This window comes from Neolamprologus multifasciatus, chromosome 8 (genome assembly GCF_963576455.1).
Source record: "Neolamprologus multifasciatus chromosome 8, fNeoMul1.2, whole genome shotgun sequence".
NCBI lineage: Eukaryota > Metazoa > Chordata > Actinopteri > Cichliformes > Cichlidae > Neolamprologus > Neolamprologus multifasciatus.
This window is the reverse complement of record NC_140446.1, coordinates 4416891-4432656: the sequence shown is the minus strand read 5'-3', so window position 1 is coordinate 4432656 and position 15766 is coordinate 4416891. Positions and strand designations below refer to the sequence as shown.

The 15766-nt window shown below is 40.0% G+C and overlaps 1 protein-coding gene and 1 long non-coding RNA gene across 5 annotated transcripts in view; both read right to left on the bottom strand.

Moving 5' to 3' along the window:
* LOC146512245 (uncharacterized) overlaps positions 1 to 15766 on the bottom strand; it is a 113155-nt gene that overhangs the window by 14059 nt on the left and 83330 nt on the right. For all 4 annotated transcript variants that reach the window (XM_085171163.1, XM_085171162.1, XM_085171161.1 and 1 more), the window contains exon 12: positions 2255 to 2448. In XM_085171163.1, the coding sequence (XP_085027289.1) occupies positions 2255 to 2448 (194 nt within the window). The remainder of the gene's footprint in view (positions 1 to 2254; positions 2449 to 15766) is intronic.
* LOC146512246 (uncharacterized) lies at positions 4370 to 15763 on the bottom strand. The gene is made up of 2 exons (XR_014875827.1): positions 4694 to 15763; positions 4370 to 4658 (listed from the first exon to the last, which is right to left on the bottom strand). It is a non-coding gene; the product is annotated as an uncharacterized LOC146512246 (long non-coding RNA).

Sequence of the window (15766 nt, the reverse complement as noted above, 5' to 3'; positions counted from 1 at the left end):
CTTACTTGGTGATTTCTATCTAACATTCACACACATTGACGCTCTGATGGATGCATCGGAGAGCATCCATCAGGGGTTATTATCCAGTCTGCGAGCCAAAGGATACTTGGCACGCAGACTGGAGCAGCATGGGATTGAACCACAGCTCCAGCCACCCCACATTACCCACACTTAGCTGAAAGTAATGCACTCTAATCACTAATCTGTGATTTCCCTCAACTAAATCTGGTGTATAATTTATATATTATATTGCATTTTTGGTGTTTTTGACTGTAGTGAGAGGCCCCAGTCCTAACTCATCTCATATGGATTTGATTTGTGTTTTGAGGGCCCACCCATATTTGATTTGACTTATTTATCTAGTTTTAAATATTTTTAACCTTTATTTAACCAGAAAGTGACTGACCGAGTGCTCAGGGCTGACATAGGTGGCATTACACTAAGTAAGCAGAGATCCAGGAGAAAACCCAGGTAAACATAAAAGCCTCCTGCTGAGGCAAAGGTGCAAACTGCTGATATGTTGACATGTTTTAGTGCCTAGACCTAACCAATATCAGGTGCCTTCAACACAATTCAAAGAAGTTGATAAGGATGCAGGTGGACACAGCCATGACCTGCCGGATCACTGACAACTGTGATCGGACAGACATCTGCATCACCCGCAGAAATTCTCAGACTCTGTGGGGTGTGTCAACAGGGGTGAGGAGACTGGAAACTGGTGAACTCCACTGGTTTTGAGTGGTGCAGTAATAACAACCTCCTCCTGAAACGTAGCCTATATTAAAGAGATATGCCTCCGAAAATCTGCCACTAAGATCTGCCAGATCCCTGCACTGAAAATGTAGCAGACTCTACTTTTTGAGGAAGCTTAGATGTTTTTAATGTATGCAGTAAATTGTCATCAAACTGAGTGTTTTCAGCAGCAGGCTCATTCAACTCAGTAAGGTACAAAAAGACTCGTGTCTGTCCAGGGGGAGGACGCTTGCACTGGACAAAGCACACCCTAATTCTCATGTTAACACTCTTCCCTACAGGAAGAGCCTAAACCTAACCAACTGGTCTAATGTGGCACCTGGTGCATCAAGGCACCGGCACCAGCGACTAGCAGCAAAGTACATGCTTTTGGGGGAAATCGCACTTAAACGGAGGTCAATACTGGTTACTTTTTATTAGGGATGCACCGATACCGATACTGGTGTCGGGTATCGGGGCCGATACTGTAAAATGTGTGTGTACTCATACTCGTAAAAGTTAACCAATACCATGAATGATATTTCATTAATCAGAGGGTGGCTTGTCATTTCTGTTGTAGTTTTTTAGATTGGCCACTAGGGGGGCCAATTATTATTTTATTTATTATTTATTTAATAATAATTATTTTGTTTGTTTGTTTACAATATGGACACTCTGCAATAATTTAAAAGTTTATTTTATTCTCAAACCTAATTTGTATTTATTTTATTTCAAACAGAAGTGTTTGTTTATTATTCTGAAAGCTCGAGACAGTGCCAATAGTTCTGTGATATTTTGTAAAATTACAATGTGGAGACTCTGCAATAATTTAACAGAAGAGCTTATTTTTCACTTGAAATTTTTTTGTGGTCATTCTTATTAAGATTTTATTTTTTATCAAAGGGAACATAATAAAACCTGTCTTCCAATTAATTGTATTTGTGTGTGTGTGTGTGTGTGTGTGTGGTAGAAGTATCGTTTTTTGTACTCTGTATCGGCAAGTACTCAGATCCAAGTATCGGTATCGTATCGGTTTGAAAAAGTTGGTATCGTTGCATCCCTACTTTTTATGTATATATATTCATAAAAAGAAACAAATCCACCTGACGAATAACACATAGTTAACCTGTGAATATGTGCAAATTATTTCATCTGATTGTGACTCATCAATGAAGCGAATAACGGAGGTCTTTGCTTTCTGTATTTCCTCAGATCGATTCATTGTTTTAAATTCAAATACCAGCCTAAATGTTGTTGAATAATAAAGCTTATTTTAAAGACATTTGAGTAATTAATGTGACATTTAATGCTGGTTGTTTTTCTTGGAATTAAAGCATTAAAATCCCAAATCCTCAGCATGTGTTAGTCTGTGCCGTTGAAGAAAAACCATCTCGCTTTGGAGTACAAACACTCCACGCAGGATGTGCTCTACATGACATGACCTACAGTTGCACTTATGATGCTCTGGGCAGCAGCCAAATGTTTCAAAGCATTGTCTAAATCTGAACTTTGTAACTCGTACTTCTCTTTCCGTCTGAGTCGGCGTGGACTTTGCGAACCAGGAATCCGTTCTTGTACAGCAGCATTCCGGTGGGCTGCAATTCATCCGACAGGGGCTTCCCGCTGCTGCCTACCCTCTTCATCGATCTGGAGGAGTTGGAGTCACACAGGCTGTCCCCGAGCTCCGAAAACGACTTCCGCAGCTCTTCCTCATCCCTATGAGGAGGAAAAAAACAGTTCAGACTCCATGGTGATCAACACTTATGTGTCATGTCTCATTAGCATCGCGAATAAACACATCATCATGCATCCTGTCCATTTGCCTCACACTCAGCACAGGACATGAGGTCCGGAGATTTCACGCACGTACACATGAGTAATATCGCTGTCCGCTGCTGGTGTCTTGGCACAGCTTCTGCTCTTCAAGACATTTACAAAGCATCATCTCGCTGGGGGAAACCAGAGCGAACAAAGTTTTCTTCAAAGCTTTAATTGTGTGTTTTCCTCTCGCTGTGCTCCTGTTCTCCTCAGAACAGAAGTCCACTCTCCTTGAACAAAAAATACCACAGGAAAAGAGTGACACCATCTATCTTGCTCCTGCTTTGAGGTGAAAAACAGGGGCATCTTTACCCAGAGGGACAGCTGCTCTCAGAGATGCCGACACATCACACAGAGGATGCTACAAAACGCTGAGGCTTTAAAGCCTCCTCAAAAAGCTAAGAAAGCATAAACCCTTATTCTGTTTTTAAAATGTAAAAATCTCATCACGCTGCAAAGTCATTCAAATTCAAGATTGAGCATCAAAGATTTTATTACACTTAATCTCTGAAAGACTGCATCTTTGTTCTTAAAAAAAAGTTTTCATTCAGGTTTTGCTGTTTGGTATTATTCATATCACTAGGGCTGGGCTATATCATACCGTTCACGGTAATACCGGTGTAATTTTGGGCAACGATAGAAAAATGAAATATCGCGATAGAATATGGGTAAAATGCGCATGCACAGTGCCTTTGTTTACATACGCACATGGCGGCGACGCAGAATGAGAAGAGCGAAAGTGGATCGTTGAATGAAACAGATGAACCAGAACTGGTTTGTTAAAATGCTGCAACTTCAGTGGTGGGACTGGTTTGGCTTTCGTCCGTCAGACACACAACAAAGCACTATTTTTGGTAGAGCATGCTAGCGGGCCGTCGTTGTTACCGTGTTTTTTGGAAAATAAATCCTTTGATTTTTCTGAAAATCGACAGAGCCCCTTATAATCCCGTGTGCCTTATGTATGAATTCTGGTTGTGTTTACTGACCTCCAAACGATTTTATGTACACGGCGCTCGAAAATCTGTCAGATGTTTTAGTACGACTTTGCTAAGCTACGAAGCCGCACCGCGTGATGGATTGTCGGAGCATTACGGCTATCGTAGGCGGAGCCTCGCGGAGTGATACGTACTGTGCTTCAACATAATATTACCGTGTTGTGTGTGTATAACCTCTTTTTAAGTTTTGTGGATATTACACATGGTTATGCTGAGGATATGTCGGCCAGTTTCCACTGGAAATGCCTTTTGGTTAAACTGTCAGCAAAGAATTTGCACTGTTACATCTTTATATAACTTTAATGCACATAAAAAAGCTGCTTGTTTAAGTGAAAATACATTGATGGGTTTTTTTGCACTAATAAAGTTGTGGAGTTGTAAAGTATTTTGTCTAGTGTCAATTATATCGTCAGTTATATCGTTATCGCAAATTTTCAAATGTATATCACCCTATTGTTTGGCTGAAAACACCCTTAAATAACAGATTTTTTTTCAATCAGTTAAAAATAAATTTTAGTGCAAACTATTTAACAAATAATTACGTTAAGAAACTGAAGTTTCCTCGCTATACAAGTCTGAGAACAATTTTTCTGTTACTAAAAATAAAATTCCAATTGTATCATCCTTCTTCTTCTTTTTCAAACTGTATATAAAAGATGACCATAGTGGTGTCACTCACTGATGTCAGCAACTTCCAGTCTCAGCATCAGCATTTTACCTGCTGCCAAGCTGAAGTTGGAGCTAATTAGCTTGCTTTTCAAATTGCATCCATGAAACAAAAACAAAGAGGGAAGAAATATCTGGTATTTTTGTCACAGACCAAAAAAACTACATATATTCACTCATTAAAATGAGAATACAGACTTCTTGGACTGATCTCTGCCACACAGCAGCCATATTTCTTGTTAGATAACTGCTATAAAACTGTTAGATATGTTGGCTTTTCTCTTTCATGCCTCCCTCGTGTCCCTTTGCATGTTTTTCTCCCTCCTCTCGCTGCACAGATCAGCTGTTTTCCTACTAAGTCACACACAACTTTCCTCTAAGATCGTGGGCTGTTTGTTATCTTTGCACTCCCTCTCACCCACAACCCCTTTCCAATTAGTTTTCTTTCTTTTTTACTGCTTCTGCACCCTCTGTCATTACACAATCATTATTTCATCTGCACGGCACAATCACGCAGATACGCACTACAGCCTCACAGTGCACACAGAGATAAAGGACTCACACACACACACAGGTGTGCACATATAATAATATCGCTCATATACGTTAATGTGCACACATGTGATCACACAACACCAAGCACCACTCGGATCTATGTATTTGCACTTTTATGGAAACTCTCACCACACGCTTTCTTACACCCAATGGAAGTGTGTTTTTTCTCATTCACACACAGTGCTCAACATTAGCTACACACACACACAACTATGGGCACACTAAGGTTTATCACATGGAATGTGCATGGTGCTGGCTCCATGTGACTACAGGCAGATATTATTTTATTACAAGAGACTCATAGACCTGTCACAGCTACAGATGAACTTAAAACACCTGAGTTTTCTCATGTGCTCTCAGCCTGCTATAACCCCAGGCAAAGGGGAGGAGCAATTTTAATACATAAAAATGCTCATTTTACAATCACAGGGTAGATTTCTAATAGTTACATCATTTATAGGTAGCAAAACGTTCTGTTTGGTCAGTGTATATGGCCCAAATGTTCATGACCCCTCGTTCTTCCACGCTTTTTTTTAGTGCACTCTCTGAATACCAAAGTTGCTCATTTGTTCTCAGGGGCGACCTCAATTTTGGACTAAATGAAAAAATGGAGATCGACAGACGGATTGGGGCTGCAGCTGCAGTAATGAAGACGCTGCACCGGTCCGTCGTGGTGAAGAGGGAGCTGAGTGTAAAAGCGAAGCTCTCAATTTACCGGTCGATCTACGTCCCTACCCTCACCTATGGCCACGAGCTGTGGGCAGTGACCGAAAAAACGAGATCGCGGATACAAGCGGCGGAAATAAGCTTCCTCCAAAGGGTGGCTGGCCTCTCAGAGATAGGGTGAGAAGTTCAGCCATCCGGGAGGGGCTCATAGTAGAGCCGCTGCTGCTCCACATCGAAAGGAGCCAGCTGAGGTGGTTCGGGCATCTGACAAGGATGCCTCCTGGGCGCCTCCTGGGTGAGGTGTTCCAGGCATGTCCCACCGGGAGGAGGCCCCGGGGCAGACCCAGGACACGCTGGAGAGATTATATCTCTCGGCTGGCCTGGGAACGCCTTGGTGTTCCCCCGGATAAGCTGGAGGAGGTGGCTGGGGAGAGGGAGGTCTGGGCCTCTTTGCTTAGGCTGCTGCCCCCGCGACCCGGCCTCGGATAAAGCGGATGAAGATGGATGGATGGATGGATGGATGGATGAAGAAATGGACAGCAGGAACTCAGCTCTGTTGGCAATCCACAAATATAATTAAACAGTACGTGTGCAACTTTGGACTTTGAGACGCATGGTGTTTCCTTCACCCTTCACCGTAAGGAATATACTTTCTACTCTGAGTGACACTTCAGGCACTGAGATAAACCCTTTAGCTGTCAGAGATCATGCTCCTGTGTCTTTGATTCAAATAAATAAAGAGGTCACCAAGTAAAAACGAGAGATTTAAAGATGAAGGTTTTATTAAATGTTTTTAAAAAGAGAGGGCTTTATATTTAGACTGCCTGGATCATGAGCATCTGTTCTCTGGGAAGCAGGGAAAGCTGTGATGAGAGGTAAAATAATTTCATTCACATCATAAAAGAAGAAAAGAGAAAACAAATATATTCAGGAATGAAAAGAAATCATCAAATCCTTAGAAGAAGCAGGAACAGGAAGTGCTGAGCAAAATACGTAAAGCAACACTAGACTTAAATGAAATTTCTAGCTAACCAGTTAAATAAAGAAAGATTAAATAAAGACTTAAACTGGGTCTGAGAAAATAGTTTAACCCAGTGCTTTGAGCTTTCTTATATTTTGATATTCATTGTTTATGTTTAAGTCTTAGTTATCTTAAGCTTGTTTTATTTTGCCTGGGTTGCCCTGTTATAGATCATTGTTTATTAGATTCCCCGTGTTTAAGTCTCCCTCACCTTTCATGTGTCATCAGGTTCACGATGCCATGTCTGCGTCCCGTTATGTTTCCTGTTTTATTTTGAAGAGGTCTGATGTCCCATGTTCATTGTGTTTAGTTTCACGTCCCCTGTGGCGTCATTATGTTCATTCCAGTCAGCTGCTTCCCCGTGTGTTTCCACTTCCCCTGATCACCTCCTGTCTGTATTTAGTCTGTGTGTTTTCATTCATTCCTTGTCTGGTCGTCTGCTATGTTCATGTATCCATGCCAGATGTTCACGTTAAGGTTATTTTTCCATGTTTAATCTTAGTTCACCCAGTCTAGGTTATTGTTTAGTTTCGCCTTTGCCCTTTTATTTTTGTATTGTTCAACCAGCCTTAAATAAGCAGCTCGTACTTGGTTAAATCAAAGTTTCGTTTTGCGTGTCTGCACTTGGGTCCTCCTTCTCGCTCCACATAGTCAGCTTCAGCCAGACTGTAACAATATGCCATATATGTTAACAATAAACAACACTTTCAGAGACATTCAGGGACTCACTGCTGACATCAGGTGAACTCCAGGAAGCCCTGAAAAGTATGCCCAATAATAAGGCTCCAGGTGCAGATGGATTTCTAGCAGAGGTCTATTCTGGAAAATTCTGGTAGCAGTATTCTGCAGAACATCGCAGGAAATCAAGGAACATGGCGCACTACCACCAAATATGAATTCTGCCAACACTAGTCTCCTGCTAAAACCAGGCAAAGACCCTGTATTTCCCACCAGCTGTCGCCCAAACCCTTTATTAACGTTGACCTTAAAAGAGTCTGGACAGCACTCTCAAAGAGATTAGAGACATAACCCCCCTCATATTACATCCTGACCAAACGGTCTCATAAAAGGTTGGCACTTATCAACAAGTACACCTAGATTACTTAATCTGATAGACTAGTCATGCGATCGTGCCTTTGCTATTGTAGCTCCTAGACTGTGGAACAACCTCCCTATTGCCATTCGCTCTTCTGAGACTGTTCAGTCTTTTAAATCTCGTTTAAAGACCCATCTTTTTACTCTGGCTCTGATGTAAGATAGTTTGATTATCATTTGGTTGGTTTCTATGTTTGTCTCGTCTTGCGTTGTATTTGTCTTATTTTATTTTATTTTTTTAATTTGTGAAGCACTTTGATCAAAACTGTTGTTTTTAAATGTGCTATATAAATAAATTTTGATTGATTGATAGTAAAAACACTGAAACTACAATATTGTCTCTAGATGCAGAACATCCTCCAGCTTCTGTCTTCAAAGGGGCACCAGGCAGAGATGGCCATTCTCCGCTTCACTGTTAGCATAAAATGCAAGAACGTAGATAAGTAATAATAAATCTCTATTTGGATGATGTGTTACTTTGAGTTCAGGATTCACAAACCACTTTCTCTGAGAAAATGACATTAACTCTTTCTAAAGAGTTTCAGATTATTCGATGAACTAGTTAAACATTGAGGGGCTGTGCTGACGGCAGCTGTGGGTCGCCTGCACCATGCCGCCGCCCCTCTGTCCCTTGTCCCTTGGAGAGTGGGCGATCGTGGCTCAAGAGTTGGAAGTTCGCCTTGTAATCGGAAGGTTGCCGGTTCGAGCCCCGGCTTGGTCAGTCTCGGTCGTTGTGTCCTTGGGCAAGACACTTCACCCGTTGCCTACTGGTGGTGGTCAGAGGGCCCGGTGGCACCAGTGTTCGGCAGCCTCGCCTCTGTCAGTGCGCCCCAGGGTGGCTGTGGCTACAATGTAGCTTGCCATCACCAGTGTGTGAATGTGTGTGTAAATGGGTGGATGACTGCTTGGGTAAAGTGCTTTGGGGTCCTTCGGGACTAGAAAAGCGCTATACAAATTGGCCATTTACCTTGTCCGTTACGGTTGTAATAATACAAAGTACAAAATCCTATTAAAGTTCTAATAAAATATGACAATTATAACAAATGCCAGTAAACATATTTATTTCTGCTGTAAATTTGGGCCCCTTAACACTGGAGTCTATAGAGACTTCCTACAGGAACCAGCCTGAGCTGCAGGTTTTGGTGCTACCAGCCTCGTTTGTCAGACATTGATTCTGCTGCTTGACCTCCTATTGCTGTTACTACTTTGATCGTTTTCAGTTAGAGGTTTGGTCCATATTACTCTAGTCCACATTACTATACGTTTGTTATTGCCAAGGATGAAAGCAAAGGGTCTCTTGCCTCTTGCTGCCCTACAGAACTCCCTGAAGCCCATTGGGTCATACACATACTCATAGAACTGGGGTTACATCAGTAACAACGACTTTTCTAGCGGCACTTTTATGCAGAACATTTTCCCATTGTCATTCCCAAATGGGCAGCTTATAATATCTCAAGCACACATTTAAATTGGAACCATTTTCCATATAAATAACCCGTCTTTTCATTTAACTGCTCATGTTACTTTAATGAAGTTTTAATAATTATTATTATTTAATAATAATTTTCTTCCAAACCTTTAGAAACACCTCAAACGTAGACCAAATTTATTGTAAAACTGGAAGCACTGTGTTGTCTCAGAGTGTTGTATCAAACACCAAGCTTACTCCACCCTTTATTAAAATGAGTTTATGAGCTCGGAGTGTTTTTGGTGGATTTGAAGTTTTGGTGCAGGGTGCACATTGCTCATTAGGAACAGGCCTTGAGGAGCCATCTCTGTAAATGAGAAACCTGAGAAGCTGCTGAGTCGTCGACTGCAGCTTCATTTCTTTCTAACTACCCTCGTGTGAAATGTGTTTCTGAGCGCTGAACTGAGTCTCAGTCTGATTAACAACTGAAGTCTTCACCCAAAAAAAGATCAGGTCTGTTTACTGCCCACCAACCTCTTTTAAAATGTGCTATTTGGTTTTCTTTTACTGCTTTAAGACATTTTTCTATTTCATTTTATTATCTAATCTACTTTTTTCATGTATACCTCTTTTCTTTTAAACATATTGTATTTATGTTTGTATTTACTTTTGTTTCAGTTAAACAAATAGTTTATAGTCTATATCGTCTTTCCTATTTATTTTTAAATTTTTTATTCAAAAGGGGCTAGAAGTTATCCAAATAAAATACTTAAAAAATGTAATTCAACCCTTTTTAAAACAAAAACAATAATTTTATTTTCTTTTTAAAAATATTTTTATATACACATTTTATTTTATTTTGAACAGGATTCCTACAGTTTGCCTCTCGTCTTGCGTGTCATTTGTTTCTAATTCTAATACAATTAATTTGAATTTTCCTATTTTTAATTCCTCATTTGACAGGTTAGAATATTTTTTGCCAGTATGAAAAAAATTATAACTTTTTATGGTCATATTCACTTTTGTTGTTGTTGTTTTTTTTTGTTTATCGTTGTTCATTACAGAAATTTACTATTTTCTAAATATTCAGTTTGTAAACAAACCCAACAATGCACGTTGCTACAGCAGCGATAATCCCATTCTCTTCTAAATAATCCTTGACAATGCACTGCGTGCATCTTTTGGTGTTTTTAAGTGGATTTGTCACATTAAAAAGATGATAGATGCTTTAGGCTGCAGCAGTGAGCCTCTCAGCATCCACCCAGCAAGGTAACATGGCAATTCCACTTGTTACCTCACCAGGCGGCACCCATGCAAAAGTTCAGCCTGAAAATAGAAAATGGCTGTGTGCCGAACCCCCCCGAGACCACGCTATGAGTAACCAACAGTACATAACAGCAGTTAACCCCATGCAGGAGCCGGAGAGAGAAAGAGAAGCAGAGACGGAGCCAATGAGCATGTAGCCTGTTGCCTGGTAACTGCTGGCCTGCCTGAATCCGTCTCCACACAGAGACAAAGTGAAGAGATGGAGAGAGAGAGGTGGAGGGGGGTGGATGAGTGGAGGAGAAAGATAGAGGAGTGACAGAGACGGAGGGGGGAGAAAAGACAAAGCTGATCATTCTCAGATGGCAGAACATTTAACATGAGTGAGAAAGCAGGTGAGAAGGAAGATGAAAGGGAAAACGGGAGACAAAGGATAGGGCTGAGGGCAGAGATGAAAGGAAAGAAACACAACAGAAGGTAAAAAGATGACAAGAAGAGGAATTCTGGCAAAGAATGGAAAATTTAAGGAAACAAAGAAAATGTATGAAAGCAAATATAGTAATAACAGTGAAGGAAAAAGAAGTCCAGGAGACGAGGTGAGGAACAGAGAGGGTAAGAAAAAAAGGAAATACAGCCGTACTGTATTTAAGAAGGAAAATACAACAGAGGTCAGCAAAGGAAGGACAAAAGAAGGGCAACATGAAAGATGAATGAAGGGAAAGAACAAAAGACCGAGATGAAGAGATGACAAGAAACGGAACAGGAAAACTGAAGAAAGGAAAATAAATAAAAAACTATAACAAAGGAAAAAAAGTCTAAAAGGAGGAGGAGTCAGAGGTAAAGGGAAGATGTGAAATTAGAAAGGGAAGGAAGGAAAAGGAAAGAGATCTGCTGTGTTTCACTGACTATGAGTCACTGTACCAAAACACTCCAAACAAAGTCAAGTGAAAAAGGACAATAATTCATAAAAAACACTCTTATAGGCGGCAAAGCATTTCCTCATTCCCACAGGCTTTAAATTACCTGTGCAATACCCCCAGACAAAGTCTTATTTTGAAAGGATGGGACTGACTATAAATGAGTTTTTGTAGCCTCTTCATTCTTTTCTACTTTGACAGACAGACGTTGACAGACATAAACACATGCAGTCCTTCCTGCAGCGCCCCCGGTGGGTGGATGTCTGCATTTACAGCTTGTTTACATTTTTTTTAAATAAAAAAATTAAGTGGCAGGTATTCCCCACTCCAGATGGAACAAATACATGAAATGAGTTGGAGATAAAACTACTTTTTGCATTTAATAAAAGTGTATTATACTCCCCAATTCAAATTCAAGGCCTTTAAAAAGTTTTATTCCACTAACAAAAAGTCTTCGCTTCGAGAAGCTTTTTTTGAAGTGTATAAAAGGAAAAAGTGGGAGGAGACAAAGGCTTTCTCAGGTTCTGAGCCTAAACTGTTAGAGTAAACAAGATGCCTGGAATTACAGACATATTTCATTCAGTATCGCAGCTTCAGGTGTATGCAGGTGAGCGGTGACGGCTACAATAATAAGACACGATGATTAGAGCCAGAGAGGAAATAGGAGAGCTGAGATTAACAGAATAAAAGGAATAATAGAGCAGGAAGGTCTCATCTCCTCACTTCATGTACAGCATGCTTCATTCTCCCGGCTCATTATATCCTACTATCCTGCCATTCTTTTCTATCCCGGGATCCACTTCTCCCCGTATCTCCGACTTGTTGCGTCTCCCTTTCACAGCACAATGCCCACCGCCTCTCCCTCTGCTCTCCATCCACCCCCGCTACTGAATGAGGAACCATGTGTATACGTCTGTGTTGTATCTGTGAGCGAGCGAGTGAAGAACATGTGGGTGCATCCAACTGCACCGCTGAGAGTGGCCATGTGCACGGCTCTCTCTGCGGGGGTGTGAAATAACATCCATTGCAAAAGAAAAGAAAAAACAGAATAGAGCACAAACACACACCTGTGATGGGACGCTAGATTTCACATGATCGCAGCGAGTGGTTTGTTTTAGAGTGTGAATATCACGCGCAGAGATGGGTTTTATTTTAAAATAAGGGAGTAAATTAGTAAATCGACACTGGAACAAGCTAAATATAGAAAAGAGCTGCAAACACACAAATCAGCCTGTATAAAAACAAACAGGAACAAGGTCCTGCCCCCAGGGCTCGATCATTACGCTGTGAGCTCAGTAAGCAGCTTTAAAAGGTGTCGCTGTAGCTCAGGAGGTCGTCTGCTTATCGGAAGGTTGGTGGTTCGATACCTGGCTGCTCCGGTCTGCGTGCCAAAGTATCCTTGGGAAAGATACTAAACCCAAGTAGCTCTCTGATGCATCCACCCGAGAGTGAATGTTAGAAAGCACTAATCCTAATTCAGACACGCCCATGGCTCATGAGCTAGTTTTATCCTAAAAACCTGTTAGTACAGAAATTCCAAATCTTTCCAGGGATGGCAGGTTGGGAAACTTTGATGTTATTTATGTTATTTTTATTTGTGTTGTTGCGGGTCCAGCCACAAACTCTCCACAAAAGATGGTCTGATTGTGAAGCTAGTGATTGTGTGCTTTAAGCCTGCATTCTTTCTAATGGCCAGCAGGGGGCTCTCAGCTTTGTCAATCAGTGACCTCAGGAAACACTTTCCTGATGAGTTTATGATATTAGTCGCTATTTTTAAGAATTAGCAAGTAAAACAGGCTTTTGATGTTGCTCCTTGTCACACCTGGTTTAAAAACTGCTGACCATGTTTATATGAAAAGGTCATTTCATGCCCGTCTTATGCAGTTGTGGTCACAAGTCCATGATTATGAATGTCATTCATAATTTCTTGGAGCGCTTGTATGGCAGAGTTTAAAAAAACAAGAACTGGGTGCACGAGTTTGAATTAATTTTTGATTTTGTCTAATCTACACAGGCTCAAATATATACGTGCAGGCCCAGTAACATGTGGCTAAATGTCCCTTAGCAACAGCATTCATGTCCATTATGAGTGGATGTATTGATAGGTCTGTGCAGGAGCACAGAGATTCACAGATGGTGCAGAGGGAGATTGCTGCAAACGTTTAGAAAAGATCCATGAATATTAAGTTTCTTGCTTCATTTCTTCTGTTTGCATTCCAGGGTTAAAGAGGCAATTTTTCTTTTATTTTTGAGCAGCGACACTTTTATCATTTAGGACAAGACTGCAGCGACTTCAGCTCACCTTAAGTATAATGCTTGAGTTCACAGAAATGTAAATAAGCACACAGCCACACAGACCTTAACATCTGCAACACATCTGTTTGGCCCTAATATGTGATGTAAACAGAGCATACTGATTAGAATGAGGGTAATGCTCAGTGAAAGTGAATGTGATTCTATCCAGCTTGCTGATTATGCTAATGCAACAGCTAGTATTCCTGTGCAGACATGTGGCCTTTTCTTCATTTTTATAGCGCTGACAATCTCGGTCTATTGTGAAGGCTTCTCCTCTTCCTGCCTTTGAGGAAGAGTTGTTAAATATCTATTAGACCCAAGTTCAACATGAACAACTCAGCTGCATTTGTGACCGCAGAGCAATGCAGACACACCAGCTTACAATGACATGGATTCATAAATTAAAATTTGGTTAATTTTAAGTTTAACCGCAGCTTGAAGGCTACCAATCAATGAGCCAGGCTCCGAGAAAGATTCCCAAATATTAAGGCGGATGAGTCTTGTCCATAAGTGTCAGAGTTCCAAAGCAGATTCCATTGCAGAGATCTCCGTCGGCTAAAGCATTAAAAATGAACAACAGACTTCTGTGGGCTGAATCTCTTCATCTGTAACCGGTTTTGTTTGGAGGTGGATTCTCCTTCGCTCTGTGGTGTTTACGTGTCTAAAAATGACATCTCTTCTATCCCAGCGAGGCCTCCTGTGCGGTGGCAGTGTTTAAATAGCTGTCTATATGTCAGCGGAGATGTTTGAACTGGATTGCCTGCCTCTCTGCGGATCTCCTCCGCAATCTGCTCCTCTGACCACTTTTGTTCGGCTGCTTCGGGAGCGCTGCAGCTGCTATTTTTGGAAAGGTAGTGGGAGGCTGTGGTCGCACCCTTGTACAGGATGCAGGTAAAGAGACGTTGAAATGGAGCTGCCTTGTTCTCGTTCTCTTTTGAATTTTTTTTCTTTTGCTTTTCATGCATCCAAAATGCAACATGTTCACGAGCATACATGTGATTTCTGCCTATACATACACTAATGTGTGCATTTTATCTGCCTGTCACTGTGTGTGTTTGCTGCCGCGAGAATGCAGGGAGGAAAGAGCATCGTGGTAGCTATGGAGTCGTATCCATGGTGCCGTAACTATGGCAACAAAGCTTGGAAAGCTGGCGACTTAATTGGCATCTCTGAGGCGCCGTGGAGCTGTGATCCAGAATAGCAACCCTTGACACACTAATGTTTCCTTCACATGCCAAACAACACTAGCGTCATCACTGAGGATGCAAACAAGCTGATCAATATCCCGTATTGTTTCCTGCCCTTCAGTCTGTGTGTGAGAATAAAAAGCACAGAACGTATGGAAGACTCAAACTACCAAAATCAAAATTGGAAAAGCCAATAAATAAAGAATAAAAAAAACAAAAGAAGTTGTTAATTCCTTTTAAAAACATGGAATAAATTCATATTAGTTTTGTGTTTTAAATTAGATTTTTTTCCACATTTGTTTTTATAATTTCAATTTTATTAATACAAATATTTTTGTAACTTTCTAAATGTAATTATTTTCTCTCTTTCCATTATTTTCTCCAAATTTATTTATCTATGAATTTCCTTTGTTTCTTTTTTTTTTTTTTGGAGGCCCTGTATGGAGACCCAGTAAGGGGGCCTAAAGCTGCCAATATGAAAAAATAAACAAGTACATAACTGATTATTTGTAAACAAAATAAGAAAAGAAATGAAGATGTGAGTTAAAAATAAGACTCTACTTTATTTATTCATTAGTATTTAGCTTAAAGATAAATGACTTACTAAAAAAATGACAGGCCATTAGATGTATTAGAAACAATAAACGAAACAAATTATACATGATAATATTATTATTGATTTATATTGATTTATATTTTTGTATTAAAAATATAAGCTAAAAGGATATCTTTAAAAATAGTTTAAATAAATAAACTAATGTTCAATTTATTCAATTTATCAACACAATAATAAAGTTAATAATAAGGTCATTTGTTTTTAAAAAATGATTATTTTTTTTATATTATTTATTATTTTATTATTCTTTCATGCATTTATATCTGCACAGAAGACATCACTGACAGCTTAGCTCCCCATTTGAGGCAACCAATAAATAAATAGGTAATTATAAAAAAATTGTACATCAGTAAATTTAATCATATCAATTCCAAATATACTGAAATACTGAATGATTTATTAACCAATTTATATATTTCTTTATTTCTTTATTTTTTAAAAATTGGGTACATTTGGCCCTCCACAGATGGGAAACCATAATGAATTAAAAACAGCTTAAGATAATAATATTTACATTAGGTCAATTTAAAAA